This window comes from Drosophila bipectinata, chromosome 2L, assembly GCF_030179905.1.
Source record: "Drosophila bipectinata strain 14024-0381.07 chromosome 2L, DbipHiC1v2, whole genome shotgun sequence".
NCBI lineage: Eukaryota > Metazoa > Arthropoda > Insecta > Diptera > Drosophilidae > Drosophila > Drosophila bipectinata.
Genome location: NC_091736.1, coordinates 13,073,427 through 13,092,381, shown reverse-complemented (window position 1 = coordinate 13,092,381; position 18,955 = coordinate 13,073,427). Strand labels below are relative to the sequence as shown.

Here is an 18,955-nt window from a genome sequence, read left to right as displayed (position 1 = left end):
AGATAAAGGGGCAAGGCAGGAGTGGCCTATGAGGCCTATGCGGACTCCGATCCACCAATCAGTCGTAAAGCAGAGCTCGAGGAAAGCGGAAAAGAATGTTCGATTTGACGGGCAAGCATGTCTGCTATGTGGCGGACTGTGGAGGAATCGCACTCGAAACCAGCAAGGTTCTCATGACCAAGAACATAGCGGTGAGTGGATCGGAATCGTAATCGGAATTGGAGTTGAATCTGATCGGCTGGGATGGGGACTGCCTTCGCAAGGCGGCTCCAAGCCAAGTCGAACTCGAAACTAGTCCGGCCAGTCGCTGTCGAAACTAATTAAGTTAATGAGTTTTTCATGTTTGTTTCTCGCGCTGCCTTTATTGCTCCTACAATTAGGTTTATGTTTCAGTTTTGGGCTGAGCTCAGTTATCACTTTTGCATATCGGAATATAAATTATAATATTTTTCTTACTTACAACTAAAATTTAAATTTTTCAATGATTTACTGTCGCTTTGAAAGAAACAAGATAAGAGTATATTAATATTTAAATGTACCTAAAATTTGGAATGCCTTTTATCTGATATTCAACTTCAGATAAGCAATTAAAATACTGCCAACGCTACTCGGTTATCGAATTAGTCAACAAACAAAGAAAATTTAGAAGCTTCCGCAGTTTATTAGAACCTATTCACTTGAGTTTCCCCACTTTGTTTAGAAACTAGCCATATTACAAAGTGTGGAAAACCCTCAAGCTATTGCACAACTACAGTCGATAAAGCCTAGCACCCAGATATTTTTTTGGACCTACGATGTAACCATGGCCAGGGAGGAAATGAAACAGTACTTCGATGAAGTCATGGTACAAATGGATTACATCGATGTACTCATCTATGGGGCTACCTTGTGCGATGAAAACAATATTGCTGCCACCATCAACACGAATCTGACCGGAATGATGAATACTGTGGCCACTGTTCTGCCCTATATGGATAGGAAAATGGGAGGTTCGGGCGGGCTGATTGTGAATGTTACCTCTGTCATTGGGTTGGACCCATCGCCAGTCTTTTGCGCCTACAGTGCTTCCAAATTTGGAGTTATTGGCTTTACCAGAAGCTTGGCGGTAAGTTATACAAATTTAATAAATGTAATAAGTAATTCTTTATATTCCTCTGATAGGATCCGCTCTATTATTCCCAAAACGGCGTGGCAGTTATGGCTGTATGTTGTGGACCCACAACAGTTTTTGTGGACAGGGAGCTGAAGGCGTTTCTGGAATACGGCCAAACCTTTGCCGATCGCCTCCGCCACGCCCCTTGCCAATCGACAGCCGTCTGTGGCCAGAATATCGTCAATGCCATCCAGCGAGGAGAAAACGGACAAATTTGGATTGCCGACAAGGGCGGACTCGAGTTGGTCAAGTTGCATTGGTACTGGCACATGGCCGATCAGTTCTTGCACTACATGCAGAGCAATGACGACGACGACCAAAATTAAGTATCCGCCTAATAAAACACAAACTGTCACAAAAAGTAGGCAACTATTTCTTCAACTAACAATAGATATGGGTCATACAGAAGGGTGTGAAATAATAATGGCGCATATGAGCGGTGCCTAAAAGTATGCAGCACACTCATACGGGCGTTATAATTAGATGGAACTATATTTGGAAAAGCTTTTTCAATGATTTTTTTCTAAGTTTAAATGTTTGACAAAATGGGTAAGAATTAAAAATAAATTTAAGCTACACACCATAAAAACCTTACAGAATTCTGGGTCATTTTCTGTTGATTTCCCAATAGAAAGCCAAGAGCACCCGTTCAAGGGTTTTCCCCATCAATATCCACAGCTTTTTCTCGTGCATTTCATGAGCCATCTCGAGTGTGCGAATGCTTGTCGAAATTTCGCCAGAGCAATGCCGTGCAATGAACTTTGGCACATTTCCAAACGCACACACACCGGGCCGATGGAAACCAATCGAGCGACCGAGAATCGAATGTGAAAACAAACAAATCTGCCGACACATCGCCAGGGAGGAAATGTATATAGAAGTGCGGTTTCCCGAGAGGTGGGCTGGAGGGGATTCAGATGGAGTAGGTTGAACTGTGGGCCCGATGCCTTGGCATACTTCCAAATCGAGTGCGTTGCCGTTGTCTTCCTCCTTAGTGGCTCGTAAAAAAATCAATAGCCACCAGACCAAAAAGAGCCACAGAGCAATCGGACAACGGACATCGGACATTGAGGACCCAACGCAGCGGAATGGAACCAACGGAACCGCCTGGATGGAATAGTTTCGGTCAGACGGCCGGCTGGGGCCATATTAAAACATTTTTCCATCGCCCAGTGCCCGTTGGCCGCCATAGATGCAGTTTGCTTTCCTTTCCGCGGCGCAACTTAATTCCATAAATCGATTAGTCACTGTAAGCGAACCATGCAATTGTCCAGCATTTTTCATTTATAACTCCGTTTTTTTCCTTTTTTCGTTTAATTTTCTGGTTTCTTCCTCTTGGCTTTTTGGCACACGCTTGATTAATTTGGCAAACTGCTGGCAGCCAAGGGGGGACATTTAAAAATGCAGGAAGTAATCGATTGGTTAGGGCATAATAGCCAAAATGGGAGAGGCCGTGATTCGGATAAATGTTGGGGTAGGTTGGCTAACCGAAACACAAAGTATTAAAACTTGATAGGTTCCCCAACTATCTTTGTGGTTTCTTATTAAATTCACAATTTCTTTCTTTTCTTTGGGACTATTAGATTACCAAAAGCCCTAGATTCCATTCAAGAGCATTTAGTTTTCGGCCAGTTTGATTTTTTTGTTACTGAGATCGCACAAAAGCATGCGACCGACCGGTTACCGGCAGTAGGTGGAGATTAATCAACTCAAAAATTACAAAAAAAAACTGATGCTTTTTAAATGGCAATACGTGCCTGGTCACCAGGTATTTTACTAATTAACCTGACGGATGCACGCCACGGCCGAAGAAGATTGCGATTATGCAACTGCACGGATCGAGCCAACTGTTTACGGTGTATTTGTGAGATAATAAAGCTCAGATCTGATGGGAACTCATTCAATATTTATGAAGCTTAATAATATTTATTATCTATAAGTTCTTAAATAACTCCAACTGCATGGGTGTTTTTTAGTTTTTTGCATAAACATTTTTGATCTAGTTTCCTCGAGCAAAGTTCACCAATCTTGATTCGTTTCATAAGAAACATAAAAAAACGACAAAAAAATAAAGAAAAGCGTATGGAACACATGTTAGATTCGAGAGCACAAGCCCGCACAATCGACTACGAAAGCCAAGACCCATTTGTATGCGGCTCTGTAGCTTTGCAACTGAGATGTGGACGTGGGACGTGGATGCGGAGTTCGGAGCGGCGCATATAGATTATCTATGGTTCGCACATGGCACCAGGCGGTCAGACAAGATTATACGAGTATGCGAAATGCGAAGCCAAATAACAAGTGTTACTCAAGGCAGCAAATTAATAGCCAACATTTTTCTAAACTAATCACGACAAGTGCTCCGGGTTTGGGACTGACACAGAAACTCAAACAGCCGGCTCAAAAGGCTGTAGCCATAGCCATAGCCATTGCCAAAGCCGAAGCCATAGCCAAGCAAAAGACAGATAGATCAGAGTGGGGCTTAAATGCCAGAAAATGCAGTAAGCGAAAAATAAACATGAAGAAAAATGACAGGCAAAAACGTTACTTGCCCTCCGGGGGTCGTCGCTTGAAAACGCTTCTACTAACCCCTTCCTTGCTCGACTCTGAATTCATGGACCATGGACAAGCGATTCCAGATTCGGGAGTGGAGCACAGAACCTGAGCCGGCGATCTGAGATTCCGACACGTGCCGGGCGACAATGGGCCCGACAAATGCCCCTACACAACAATGGCGGCAGGAATGGAGCACATTTTGTAAATTTGCGTCCATTGACACTTTTTGCGATACACATCTCGCTGCTCTTGATCCGCAGCTGGATGTAGGGTCACCACCCGGTTTAACCGGGAGGGGCACCTTGCCGGGAGTTGTTTTTTTTTTTGCCCACGCATGTTATCCGTAACCGTTTCAGCCTTGGGCAGAAACTTTGTATCTACAAGAGACGTATGTGAAGAGATGTCAGTGTACTGAGAAAAATTGGCTAACCAGAATTCCACCAGGAATAATCCAAAGCTCATCCATCTACCATAAACTATAAAATAATATCAATGCTACTTTTATAATAATTTCCAGTGTATAAATAAGCAATATTCTCAAAGAGGGATCCAAAAAGGGTGGAGCATGGAAGGGGGCATTGGGACCGGTCCTGGGTGCATGTAACACAATCAGGAAGTAATTTTTATGCTATGTACCCATAGCATGTGTCGCCATCATCGTCGACGTAGATGTTGTTGCTGTCGTTGTTGATGTTGCTGCTGCTGCTGCTGTTGGTGCTTCTAGCCAGCAAGTGATCTGGCCAGTCAGTAGAGACAGTCGCTCAGCTAGCCGAGGAGTTGATTTGAGCCAAGTTTCGTTGAGGAGTCACTCAGACAGATCTCAAGGCAGTGCTTCTGACGTTCTGAACTCTCTGCGTGTGTTGGTGTTGTTGGGGGAATTGCATTTTGTCTGGCTGCTTGTCCCTTTGGGAGTCCAGGGGGTGGGTCACGGTATTGATTGGCAAGATGATGATGACGACGATGATGTGAGGCAATCGTTGAATCAATCTTGGCCAGTAGTTCAACGTTTACTGTTATTAGTTGCTGGAACATTGTATTTTGAACGTTCCGTATATGGATTTTCTTTTTTTTTTTTTTTAGATAAATGGGTGTGGATTGCACAAAAAGACTTGGGAAATTTTAAAGGATCTCATAGGCATAGATAGAAAAGAAGAACTCTGTAGGTCAAAAGCTCTATAAAAGAAAACTTTTTAAAGACAATTTGAAATACTTTTAAGGTTTTTAAGTTCCCTGTGATTATCTGGCTCAGCGATCCAATCAACAACTCTATTCATAAAACAAGTATTTCGAATTCAATTTATAATGCCTCACGAAAGACCTGCCAAATGGTGGAAACTAACGGAAAAACAACGAATTGTGAAATAATTTGGCAATTTAAAATTTGATGGCAAGCAAAATTGCGGCAATAGAAATCGATTAGCGCCACGCTTCAACGGCCCAGAAAGTAATTCCCCCTGGCCGGCCAAAAGCTGAAGAAACTGCTGAGGCTGCTTGGCCGAAAAAAAATTAAGTTATCGAAAATGTTGCAGGAAAATGATCAGTAAACGGGCTCGTTCGGAATGCGTTTGGACCAGGTTGCTCCCTGCCCTCCTGCTCCCAGTCGCGGCTATTTGGCCTCCCTTTCTGGCTTTTCCATTCTCTGGCAAACTCATTCAGCCATTAAATGCCGTTATCTGCAGATTACACAATAAAAGCACAACCGCAGACCAGCAACAACAAAGGCTACTGCTGTAGCGCCCAGAGCCAAGAGACCCAATTCGAGGCGCATCTGCAGAAGAGTTGCAGCAACCGAGAGCAACTGCAACAGCAGCAGAAGCATCAGCATCAGCAGCAACATGCAATAATATAACGTAACATTTAGAACGTCGTGGTTGTTGTTGCAGTTACCCACAAAAGTGCAACGAGAAAAAGTTGCCGCAACAATTTCTCGCAACATTTTGCTGCCTTGCATCATTTAGAGCTGCACTGAGATAAAAAAAAATAAATTTTTAAAGTTAAACTGCAAGACAAAAAGAATTTTTTCATCCAGAGTCAGGATATTTTTCTCTGTGCCAATTGTGGTTACGGAGAGTTAAGGCCAGGGGAAAGCACTCTGGAAAATTTAAGAGCAGCTGAGTAGAACTGGAAGATTTGTGGAGCTCCTCTGGCCAGGATATTTCAAGCAACTTCCCCCCATCGGCCACACACATACAAAAAATCAGACATTAAAAAAAAAGCCTTTCACCACGCATTTATTAATGGTGAGGAGAATCTTTCTTAAAAATTCACAAATAAAGGAATATAAAAGGCCAAATGTACATATTATGAAGGGGATATAATAAATTATAAATAATATTTTGATAAATTAAGAATTCTTCTCCCCACATTTGTCAAAAAAGCACTTAAATTTCAAGTAACATCTAATATTGCCAATATTTCTATTTAAAATTCTATATTAAGTTTAGTTACTCATTGACTATAAATATTTAAAAAAAAAAATGTAAGGGTATTTAAAGCCCAATCGAGGCCAGCTTTCATTTCTTGTTTTCCAGCTTGAAAAATGCTAGCTGACTGCCAGCCATCCTGCCTGGGCCACCTTGTATCTAGGTGCAAGAAATCGAGTCTCAAATTGCGCCAAAGCCGCCAACTGGCCCGCTCCGCTCTTGGCCATTAGTTATTAGAGCTTGGTCAGCTCGGCGTGTATGTTGCGGCGAGTCATTGTATTGGTGTCTTGGAATTTTCAACAAGTTTTGCTAAAATATGATATTACCCAAGCAGGTTGCAGTAGAAAAGCAACAAAAATAACACTGCCAGGGCAGCAACAACCGCAGCCAAAAATATTTATATGGATATTTGGAAATGGCGCTCCATTCCCATTCCCCGTTGGGTGAACAAACTCCGAGAGTGATTCGGTTGCAAGACTCGAAAAATGCACATATGCAATCGGACGAGGGGTGTCCATCAACATATGTATGTTGGGGCATCGTAAATCAGTTGCCCATTGATTGACGTTGATTGTTGGTTCGTTTTGTTTGTCGCCCGTTCATTGAACTCATTTACAGATTCGGTTTCTTTTTCTTTTATTTTTTCATATATATATTTTTTTTGCAATGACATGGCATTAAATGTCAGCCATTTCCAGTGCTGGCCAACCGCCGGAATACCCCCAATATTTTGTCAGGCCATCTGACAGCTATGTGTGATTTGTGGCCATGGCGAAGTCAAGACACAAGAAGACACTCTTTAAACGAGATAAAGTCATATGGATTGATGCATACACGTGGCCACAATAATGAGGCTTCTGCATTGCGGCGAAGGTTGAAGGTCGTTGCTCAGGTTAATTTGCTGTCGGGTTTTTCGGTTGATTTATGAAAATTGCCAATATTTTCTTTTTAAAGCTAACAAGCCAGACAGGTAACAATTTAGTAAGATTTTCAAGTTGCAAGTTGCTAGAGAGGTGACATTTTAAAAATAATGCAAATGCGTTTCAAGTTGTTTTATAAAGATTCTTTATAATCGTTTGTAGTGTAAAGTTACTTATGTATGAACTTCACATAATTCTTTTTGTTTTCATGACCTGTAAGGGTTATCTGGAAATGCTGATTGCAGTTTTTATAAGCATGTTAATAAGTATTAATACCGATTTCATGAAACTGCTCCCTCCAGTAGCACTTCTGATTTAAAGCAAAGACGAGACTTACAGCAATGGTTGCTCCCAGGCGCTATTTGATTGGACTTTTAACAATATTAACAATATATCTATACAATATTCTGTGTATTCGAGCTCTAACTTGGGAAGTTGAACAACCTATTGCTTTTGGGAAACGGTGTTCATACATGGATGCTTTTGGAAAATGCAGAAGATTACCATAAGAGCATATACCATAAGAATATATGTAAATCACTTAAAATAACTGCCTAGAGTTGTACAATAAAACTACCAATTTTTAACTCATGTGCTTCTTTAACCTAGTTCTGATGGCTTTATGTATTTTTTTATAGCCATGTAAGCCACGTTTTGTGTCAAGTTTGCGCAAATATCTCCCACAGTTCAGAGAGCAGTATGCCATAATAAATTGATGCAAATGAACTTTTGACTAACGAAGGTCAATTGTCTTTTGTCAGAGTTTTTGTACACTTTTTTATTACAGTCTGTGTTGTCATAGGCGCACCAGAGATACATAGATGGATAGATGAGGTTCCCGGACCCCACTCAGCTAAACTCGAGCTAATTATGAGCCGCAGACCCCCTGCCATCCCCTGCCGGAGTACAAAAACAAACTAATTGAATCGGCCAGGGCAACGAAAAAGAGACAACATAACCAAAATAGAAAACCAACTGAAAAAAATCGAAGAAAAAATGCCATAATGGGTTCACTAATTGCTTCAATTAGACATCGACCGAGTCTCAAAGGCACCAGCAGCAGCAACAGGTGTGCGAAACGACCGGCAAAGTTGTGCAATATCTCTGAAGCTCAATTGCAGTCGGTCCCTCGGTTGGGGCCAAGTACTCGAACTCGTACTCGGATCTCTCTATTGTTTTCGAAAGTTCACGATATTTTTGTGTTGTTTCGCTTTTGCGGTCACACCTTTGTGGATTTTTCAATTAAACGAACAGCCGACCTTGATACTTCGCCAGCAATTGAGTTTCTACTTACTCAGATTGATTTCTGTATATCTTGCTTTATTCTTTACTTAATCTTCACTCACCTGAAATGAAAGAAAAAAATTCAAAAGATTCATTAGTCAGTTAATAGATGCAAGAACACAGACTTAAGAAGAACAAACACACTTCCTTATTGGAAGATGCCTAATCTGGTGGGCCATTAAAAGCCCATGGTTCTCTCTAAAGCACTGAAAAAAAATCCAAGCCCATATACTTTTGATAGTTTAAGATATTATTATAAGTTTTCTCAAGTCTTAGGAAAAATAGGAATTTTGTATAAGTTTTTACAGTGGCCTTTTTATTCCTTGAAGCCTGAGAGAGCCGGCTGGCATAATGAATTGTCAATCATTATGCAATCTTCGAGTGAAAAATGATGCAGCAGGTTTCCCGGCTCTCGCTGGGATATTTTTTAGCCGGAGAATGCGTGGGCCTCCAACATTTAGACATACTCCGACACAGACGGACAGCCAGACAGTCCGTCGGACAGACAATCTTGTGATGTGCAACATGGTCTTAGATCTTTTGCCGTGGCATGTGGCGCTAGAGTAAAAGGCTTCAGGGAGAGAAAGAGGCTTGAACTCGAGCTGGAGCTCGAATCTCGACTGGAAGATGCAGTCGGAGTTGGGCCCATCATTTATAACACGGACAGCTCTTCCGTACCCTTGTCGGATCGCATTTTGGCGTTTATTATGTGGCGTTCTTGTTTGCATACAGAAATCCAGATACAGATACTCGTACAAATACAAATACTCCCAACAACGACTTGGCCCTTTTAGGAGACAAGACAAGTTGCACGATGATGGATGCCACAAACCCGGCTCATAAATTGGGCTTGTTTCGTTGCCCAGAAGATGGGCAGCTGTGCGGGGGCGTCGGGGACTTTGGATAGCCTTGTCAACACACCCATTCCGAATGGGTTATTGGGAAACGCTTTTGTGATCTGCGTTTGAAGGCATTGCTTGCGAAAGCGTTTTAAATGAATGAAAAATCGAAGAAATCGTTGAAAAAAGACTGCGAAATTGATTCAAAATAAATGGATATTAATGAATAAATCAATAAAAGTTTCTAATAATATTTTTGTAGAAATAATAGTGTACCAAGCATTGCGTTAACAACAAAGTTGTACTCCTAACCTATTAATATGCAATTAAGTTTGTTTTGAAAACAAATCATATTTAATGTTCACCGCAAGCAAAGCCAACAAATCACATTACCAGCTCCAATGAAAGACAACAAAATTGACAAACTGAAAACTAATCAATGCCATAATGATCAACTGCTGTTGCCAAAGCACCGCAGGAAGTCAATTATTGATTTAGTCATTACCAAACAGCCAAGAGCTCTCATTTTCAATATTCGTATGGTATATTGATTATTTCGCTGTGCATTGCATTGTGTTGTGTTGTTGTTCTCGAGTGAATGCCACTTCCTTTGGGGCGACACACACCACTTGTTGTGGTCATAAAAAGTTAATAGAGTTAACTATTAACTTGTCAGTGGGCCCCACAGCTGGGGCCATTTTCCGTTTTGCAAGAGGCGTCAATTGCGAAAGACCCATACAGGCATACATTCGGGGAGAATCCAGAGCTGGCTTACACTCTAAAGTCGTCAAGTCACCCAAGTCGTCAATCATTTTCATTTCGTTAAACGTGTCAAATGACGGGCGCGAGCGGAAATCACCAGTTGCCTTTTTTATGGGGGACTGGAAGACTGGGCAACTGGGAGAGCGGCAATTGGCTTATTAAATGCACCTTAGTGCGATACGTGTTAAACGGAGGCAAGACACAAAAAAAAAGTAAAAACAATTGCAACATCGCTGCCACGCCCACTGCTGCACCGGGAGGCGTAATTTCGCAATTGGTGCAAGCGAGACACTCTTTTTAAAATGAAGCCAACAAACAAACGGCCTGAAAAACAATACCCGACCATACCCGCCTTCCAGCTCCCAGCTCATGGGTAACAAAAAAGGTAATTACGCGGAAATCAAACATCAAATGTCTCCCTGGTGATTTTGCAAAAAGCCGTTACCGTTATGATGAAAACTTTAGTGCGACTATTTTCCAGCCCCCTCTCTATATGTCTATATGTATATATCACTCCCCGACTGTTTTTTTTTTTTGTGTTGGCTGCACAATATTGCACAAAGCGCGAACCAGATGACAAAAACAAAACAAATACCGACAAAAACTATATGCGAACTTGCATAAAGCCAGCAGCTAACAGTCAGTCGCCAGCAAATGAAAAAAGTTGAGTAATATCTTGCAAGTCGGCTAAGGGGGGGCTAGCCGGGAGGCTGGGCCCCAGAAAGATGAGTAGAGATCTCGCTGTTGGGTGTGAGTCTCGAATGTGGCATACGCTGGAGTCAGCACAAATCGGAGATTCAGAATCTGCCGGAAGAATCTCAGGCACCACGGAGTTACGTGACAAAAGGTTTGTCAAATAGCCATAAAAATTCTTTTACATGAGTAATGACACCTGAACACGTAACTCGGCAATAATTCGCTTGTCCAACTCATTCAAGCTTGGGCTAAACAAAAACTCTGTAGAACATTAAAAAAACCATTCAAGACATGAGAGTACAAGACGGTACATATTCTTATATAGTCTTAAAATTATAAGAATTTTAATCATTTTCTATCAAAGCTAGCTTAGAGTGTAACCCTTTTAGCTTGCTCAGCAATCCCTACATAGTTGCTGGGTAACCTCAGCTCTTAAACACACTCACATTTTATTAAGGCTAGTCCGCTAGGCTTGATGGGCACAATAAAACCACACCACAGTTAGATATATAGCCTTCGACTGTGTCGCGGCGTCTCTCTCTCTACTGTCTGACAGTTCGTCAATGCAACCGCACATAGCCTGCCTGCCACATCCCCGCCGTGCAACCTCCTGCCCCCATACCATAGATGCCCCATTCAACGACAATGACGGCGTGGAAATCCAATACGCGATCTCTCGAAGTCAACGTCATCTCCGTTAGACGCTGAGTCTACGTAAGTCTCGCCTTGTCTCTGCTGGCTGTTTTATGTAATGGAGAGGAGCTGAAGAAAGAAACAGCCAAGACATTAAGAAGAATGCTCTGAGAGGGGGTTGGGGTCTGAAGAATAAAGCTGGCCATATTCCATTAACAATACTTTGGTCTCTAAGCCAAAATAAAAGTTATAGCCCCAAGTTTAAAGGCTCTAGTTAATCAGCATTGGAAGTTATTTCAAAGATTTAAAAAATCGCCATTATTTTAAAGTATCTGTTAGAAGAGTATTAGAAAAAGCATAAGCCTTTGTATTGTTGCCATTTTGAAATATGACTTTAAACAATAGGTGGTAGAGCTCCTACTCTCCTGCTAACTTCTTTTCTCTGCCAACTGACAGGATGGATGGACCCGTGAGATGAGTTTTGTTTCTTGACTTGTTTTTTTGTTATGTAGCTTTCTTCACATATCTCTAAGCACTGAATTCTGCGATGGTTTTTGCCATTCTTTGGGGCGTTGGTGGTCTCCTGGACGGAGTTTACCGTTAACAATTGGTGGCCCTGTGAGAAGCGAGCAATCAATTAACACACCTTCAGGTGGGTGGATAAGGGAAGAGGCCGAACCCACGGCCAGAACTCCCTCCACGCGCACCACTCCACCGTTGACAGTTACAAATGCATCACTCGCTCACGAGTCGTGGGCTAATTTGCGGTTTCAGCTTGCAGCCAGGCTAATTAACATATAAATTTAGAGGTGTTTCACATTTGTGTTTATTTATGAATGGAGCTGACAGAGACAAAGAGGTGGCAGGCTGCAGCTCGTGGAGGTGGAAGAGGAGGCTTACCAAGTGCACTAGGAAAAGTTTTACCTCCAAGTAGACCATTTTTTCATGTTTGAATAAAGATTATTCTTTCAGTGTGACAATCTGCAATATGCATCTCATAGTCGTACTCATATGCAAGCCAAGGTCGCTTCGGGTTCCGTTCAGGTAGAGCAGCATCGACAAAAGTCGATTGCAGTTTATGGCCAAGAGTTTAGCTGGCCGAGATTTATTGGCATGTTATTCTAATTGCTATTTATTAGCGGAGGGAGACGGCAGATTAGCAGCAGTGGCAGCAGCACAGCTGCCTCACTGTCTGACAATCACTCATTCAGTTAGTCATTCCATTCATTCGTTCATTCAGTCATTTCCAAGCTGTCAGCCCGTCAAGTGTGCAAATTAGTTTGTTTGGTTTCGTTTTTATGCATGTGCTTAACCCACTTGTCTAATGTGTGCTCAGAATTGATCGCCTTAAAAATAACTGCATATTTGTGTAAATATTTATATTATTTCTAAATAAAATTCTTGAATTCCCAAACATTTCTATTATTTTCCAGTCGTTGATTGTGTAACACTGCTTTCTCGAATATAATTATCGTATAATTAGCGAGGTGATAATTCAAAAACGTCTGAGGCAGCCCTAATCGTGATCGATTAATTTAGAGGTGATCTATTGTTGTTTCCCCCGCCCAGGCTGCATATCTATTAGTTCTGGATTACAGATCTCCCACCTATTCATCCGCATCGCCTACAGTCGCTCCGGCAATTCAGCCCGTTGGGGACTACACCCACACCCGAACGGCTGCAGTCCGAAGCGATCTCAATCAATAGCTTCCATTCCTATCATCCGTTAATTGCAACTAATGGATTTGCTTACCAGTAGACAATTTTCAGTTAATATTCTAATTAGTTTTCCCCACTCCAGCCTCCCCCGAAGCGCTTGTAATTAGTTTCCAGAGGAAATTACCAACGACTACGCACGCTGTGGGCGTAAGCCAAATCTAGACTCTTCCTCTATCGGCTCTGGGGGTGATCGTAAAATGGTTGATGCTTATTTTTATAGCGGATTCTCTCGACTATCAAAAGACCATAAACCGAGTCTGACCGCAAATCGCAGCCATTACCGCTAGAGAAACCAAATTAATATGCAGCATTTCGTGTAATTCGCCCACCGAGCCAAAACACTTCCTTAATAAAGCCCAGGGAGACCCGGCCCGCTGAGTGAGAGGCCAACTAATGCGTGCATAATTTTTAATAAATATTTTTCAAGATCTCCCTGCAGCTGCAGCTCGGAACGCGGCTCTCGGATCGCGAATCTCGGAGACTGCCTGTGGAGGCAGTCCAAAAAATGCTTCCTGGTTTAATTAATAAAGCTCTGGCTGCCCGGCAGAAGCACCAACTTCTAGCCGGCGGCCAACTGCTGACCAACTTGTCAATCAACAACATTTCTGAATCTGGAACCCAGCCATAGCCACGATGATTGTGATTATCAATTTCATTATCAGGCTCAGGTTGAGATCAGCCCGAGGGAGGCAGGACTGCGAGACAAACACTTCCGTTTTGGCAAGACGGTACAATGAACTTCCCGCTTCAAGGCTCGACCACTCAATGCCTCCTCACGCAAAAGTCGTCATTATGAAAATATTTCCCCACCGAGACCAGACCAGCATCTCCCGCGAAAGCTTATCGGCTGGTGCTCAGCCAGCGCTTATGTGGCCCACGTGTCTGTCCGTCCCACTGTCCACAGCCACCGCTCTGCTGCTCCACCCGACGAGGCGCGAGCAGGTTTTCCTTTCTGGAAATTATGCACTTTGTATGCAGAAAAGCTGGCTAGGCGATAAAAATCTGCATAATTTCCAGCCGCAAGTTTATTGCCGTTTCCTAGTGCTCTGCAAAAACCGCCATAAAGCGCAAACAGACTCTGCGGTAGAAAGAGTCGCAGCTTCCCCCCTTTTTTTTTCTCTGACCCTTTCATAATCGTAATCAATATTAAGTTATATGATAAATTATCTGGCACCAAATTGCAGCATTTAAATTGTCAAAGGAAATTATCGGAAATTATGCTAAAAAGGGTTTCAGCGGCCACAGCGATGAAATTACTTTCGGAACTCTGGACCCTTAACTTAACTGTCAATTTGTCTCGCGGGGTAATGCGAATGATCGAATGTGTTGGTTCATCTTTTCGATAAAGATCGATGGGTTCACTTCCCCGATGATGCTACAGATAAGTGCCTGTCTTGTAAAGTCTTTTTCAATAAATTAAAACGACTTTAATGGCTCAAGGGCTGGAAGGGCTAAGGCCTAAAAGCCTGGAAGTCCAATTCTTTCTGCTTGCTAATATGTGGTCAACAAAAAAGTTTAGAGCCAAGAAATTGCTTTGCAACACCTGCAGTCGTTGTGTGGCACAACTTTACTGCCTTTCTGTGGCAGGAAAGGGAACAGGCTTTATGCAAAGGCTCTTAGTGGGTAACCCAGAGCCCAGGGCTGTGGAATTGCTCAAGGCCTAGAAAGGTGATCTTGATGACGGTTAAGGTGAGATGGCGAATCTAATAGAGATTTTTTCCAGAAGGTAAATAGTATATGAAGTGAAATGGAAACTTAGTCTATGAAACTTTCTATGGATAAGTCTTATTCTTACAGATCTTCAGGAAATACCGATTGGTTTTAAACATCTACCGAATCAAAGTATCTATTGAATTGCTTCCTAAATGTATTTCCTTTCATGTTTCCCCTGCATCACCACAATTAGCCACGCCCTCGTTTCAAGCCCCATCTCGAGTGCCTGCCCCTTGCTTTTGGACTTTCATTGGATCTCTGAGCATCTGAAGCTAGCACAGGTCCGCAACATCCGGTTAGTGCCTACTTGGAGGTTGTGCTGGACGCGACCACTTCTGCGCACAAATGTTAATTAAATACCTGTCCATCTATTAAAAAACATACGTAAATTTATGTTGTTAACAAGGAAGTGCGCTCTGCGCATGCGCACACTTTTATTATTATCATCAGCAGCATCGTTGTCGTTTGTGGAGTTGGCCTGGCCGTCGCTCAACTCGCATCAGGCCGTGGCCACTATTTGGTCACTACTACCTGTCCGCCAGCTCCTCCCCCTTTCGCCTTCTTTCCCCTGACCCCGTACCGCATCAGGCCCCGGGCTGCTCTCTATTGCAGAAAAGGCCTGTAACTGTTTGCAGCCATTTGCATATGTCGCCGAGCGTTTGCGTTGCGGTTTTAACGATGCGCTGCTGTCGCCACGTCGCTACGTCATTCGCTAATTGGTCGAGATACAAATCGCCACGAGAGAGTGAAGTGACGACGTCGCAGCCACCAGCCACCAGGCATCCTCAGCCCAAGAGGAACAGGATGAGGATGAGGATGTTGTCGGGGCGTTGTCGGGAAGCTGGCCATCAGCTGTTGCCAATGCGGGGGATGGTGGTGGCCTACACTGTCTGGAAATTAAAAAGTTTGCCCACAACTCAAGATTGTCCTGATATCTGTACTATATATAAATTCTTTCCAGTGTATTTAGTTTCTAGCAACCATCATCGCCTTCCCCCAACCGGTGGCACTTTCTTCGACTGTGCGTTGTCTCTGCCCCGCTAGATGCTGTCAAATATTTGCTCAAGTGTTTCTACTTTTCACACCACCCCGCCACACCCCCTCACATACACCACCCATGTCAAGCCGCCGCGCCCCGCCTACCCTCCCCTGGGCGGACAAGGCTGGCAATTTGCTTTATGGGATTTACGTGTAGTGGGGATAGGTGGTTTGGCATTTTCGGGAAAGTGGACATCGGAAATTTGGTTAGCCTTAATGCATTCAAGGTGTGATTTTTTTCTTTTCCTCTGCCCCCAAACTAACTGGTTGGTGTGGAACAACTCTTGGAAAGAGGATCGCTTCTAATAATTGGCTCCACTTTGCAGCTCATAAAAAAAACATAGGCGATCTTGGTCATGGGGTTTAGTTTCTAAGAGACATAGTTAGTTATGTATAGTTGAATCATAAACTCACCTTTGTTCTGTATAATGGATTGCTGAAATCCCAGTCTGGCGCCACAAATAAATATCCGCATTTGGAGACCTTTCGCGATGCCTAAATGAATAAAAAGAGAAAATGTTACCAAATGTTCATAATATTTTTCAAGTCAATAAAGATTAAGATATGTAATACTAATAAACACATTTCATTGCAAATTGGTTATGGAATATAAAATTATATAACAATGTCATAAGTCTATGAGAGTTGAGTAAGTTTGATTTGATAACAAATGTTTAAAAATAAAATATAAAATGAATAAATTCTGAATTAGCAAAACAAATTTTTTGGTTATCATAGTTTTCTTATCTTTCAGCCGAAAAAAAACCAAGAAATTTAAATGTATTTTTAATTAAAAATGCCAAATTTTTCGCAGCCCCTTTTCGGTGGAGCTTTTATCGTTGGTTTGCTTATCGCCGTCGACTTCTTTCGTAGGTTTGTGGCGCACGTGTCGCGTTAACTATACCCCAACCTCATACCACAGATATTCACAAAAACCTATATATAAATATACAGACATATATACATTGTTTCTCCCACAAACGATCCGTCTAAGCCATGACTAATGTTAATGACGTGCGCCAATTTAACTGTCTGCGTGGTATTTTTTTGGGGGGGTCTAAGCAAATAAAATAAATTACAAGTAGGAACAACTACAAAAACCAGACCACTTGGTGTTGGAAGCCGCCATGGGCGGTGGGGGAAGGGGCGAGTTCAGGGGGTCTTGGCCTTTTGCACACCTCTGGTCTAGAGCTGGCGAACAATAAGCGACAATTGGGCCGCATTTAAAGTGGATTTCAGTCGTTAGTCGCGCCCGCCATTAAGCTGCTGTCGGTCTCTTGTTTTGGATTGTTTTGGTTTTGGTTTCGGTCTGATTTGGGTGGGTGTTGTGTCTTTTCATTTCCAGATTTGACAAAGCTGCAAATGAGCTTCAGCAGTGGCCCCACTTATCTGGATGCAATTGAACCCGATTCAACTGCAACTGCGCTTGGGTCGCCAATCATTAACTAATTAAAGAAAATAGAGCAGACCAAAAGATAGAAATATTTATTTTTAGTCTATTGCCTTTAGAAATCAAAATGCTATCAAAGTATACAAAAAGACCCCAATTAGGCCACCTTTCTGTGACTGACCAGACACTCTCAAATATGGTCTGGGTTCCCTGGATTTCTGTCCCGATCCCAACCGACCCCGAGCATGTCTTGTAAGCTGACACCATAAAATGTTTACAAAACAATAAAATCACAAAAACTTAAAGCCAAAACCAAAACCAAAGCCCAGAAACAAAATGTGTAACTCGGTAGTTCCCGGCCACTCACTCTCCAACGGCTGGCTCCCAACTATCCAACAACTTAACAAAGTTAGCCGAGAAAAAAACCTCCCACTCCTCTTCCACGGAGGTCTAATCGAGCTACTCCATATATATATTTTTTCTTTTTGGGGTCTCTGGCTGTCTGGTTTGCAATTACGCTGGCTAATTTTATTTATCTGGTCTGTGCCTGTTTTTTTTTTTTTTAGCTTTTTGCATTTTATGATACTCGTATTCTTTGTACTATTTGTTGTTGTCGGTGGTGGGTCGTTTAAATGCGCCATTAACATTGATTTATGTGAAAAGTCGCACGTTTGTATTCAAATATCTGGGGGATAGCGAGAGCGACCGACCGAGGGAGAGACTTGCAACAGTCGCAACAGTAGCAGCAATTTTAGTTGCAGTTGCAGTTGCAGTTTTCTGCAGCTACTGCTGCTGTCAGGCTTTCATCAGGTTAAGTCAGTTGACACGTTTTCCACATAAATTTCAATGGGTCCGAGAAGTTAAGTGACAGAAATAGGTTCAGGTTTAGTGGGTAGCACCTTCTAACGGACCGTTTGCGATCGGGCTCACACGATCACCAAATTGCGATCTACTTTTGTCACATTACGGCCACCGCTAAACTGTGCGACGTGTGGCGACTCTGGTTGTCGGATTCAAGAGTTATTGGGGGGGTGTACTGGGTACTGGGTTCCAGAGTACCGTTGGCTACTCGTAATACCCAGCCACGTATCTTAAGACCGACTCTCTGGAACACACAGGGGCACAACGCCATTCAAACATAAATTATCAATGCCAGCCCGGTTGTTGTTTTGGTTGTTGGCGCAAATAAAAAAATGTATACAAAAAGTACTGAGGAAAAATCGTGACTAAATGAGTCACAATTGTCTTCCAAATTGTGCGAACTGTTTTTCAATTTGGCGTCACATACAAAAATATATTAGGAAAAAAACAAAAACAGCACAAATAATAGAACCTTGAATACTCTAAGGTAGTACTTGAAATGAAGCCACTACAAGTGGAAATAAAAATAGGCCTTCAAATGAATTATAGAAAATGGTAACTATATCTAAGATTATTTTATACCATATTCTAAGAAGTGTTTGTAAGTCACAACTTCGGTGTTTCAGAGTATGCTTAGCAAATCCCATTCTCATGCTGAAAATTTATGCATCGCGCATGTCCCCGGTGACACACAAATGGGAGCTTTGAAAAACAGATCATAGCTGGGGATAGGGGCTTCTGGGCTGCGCGTGCAGAATTTTGAGTGAGCCGATGGGCGGGATAGGTGTGGCACCGCCCCCGGGCGCTGGCTAATGAAGCAAAGTGCGCCGTGCAAATGTGGGCCGAGCCAAACAAAAGCCAAACTGATTGATCTGCGGCGAGTGAGTAACTCGAACACAAGTACGAATGCTAATGACAAATCAAAAGGTTGTGACTGCCATTGGGAATTGTGTATGTAACTGGAGCCA

The 18,955-nt window shown here is 42.6% G+C and overlaps 2 protein-coding genes across 5 annotated transcripts in view; one reads left to right on the top strand and one right to left on the bottom strand.

The window, feature by feature from the left end:
- Positions 1-18,955, bottom strand: part of osp (myosin phosphatase Rho interacting protein outspread) — a 77,426-nt gene that overhangs the window by 20,740 nt on the left and 37,731 nt on the right. For all 4 annotated transcript variants that reach the window (XM_043211553.2, XM_017241507.3, XM_043211554.2 and 1 more), the window contains one exon: positions 16,151-16,231. In XM_043211553.2, coding sequence (XP_043067488.1) covers positions 16,151-16,231 — 81 coding nt within the window. The remainder of the gene's footprint in view (positions 1-16,150; positions 16,232-18,955) is intronic.
- Positions 53-1,938, top strand: Adhr (Adh-related). The gene is made up of 3 exons (XM_017241511.3): positions 53-191; positions 701-1,105; positions 1,162-1,938. The coding sequence occupies exons 1-3, from the start codon at positions 96-98 to the stop codon at positions 1,477-1,479; spliced, it is 819 nt and encodes a 272-aa protein (XP_017097000.2). The 5' UTR covers positions 53-95; the 3' UTR covers positions 1,480-1,938.

Excerpts from the sequence above, each read along its gene's own strand:
- Adhr (XM_017241511.3), top strand. The coding sequence starts at position 96 with ATGTTCGATTTGACGGGCAAGCATGTCTGCTATGTGGCGGACTGTGGA. Across the intron at positions 192-700 it reads TCATGACCAAGAACATAGCG|AAACTAGCCATATTACAAAG; the intron begins GTGAGTGGATCG and ends CACTTTGTTTAG. Across the intron at positions 1,106-1,161 it reads GCTTTACCAGAAGCTTGGCG|GATCCGCTCTATTATTCCCA; the intron begins GTAAGTTATACA and ends TTCCTCTGATAG.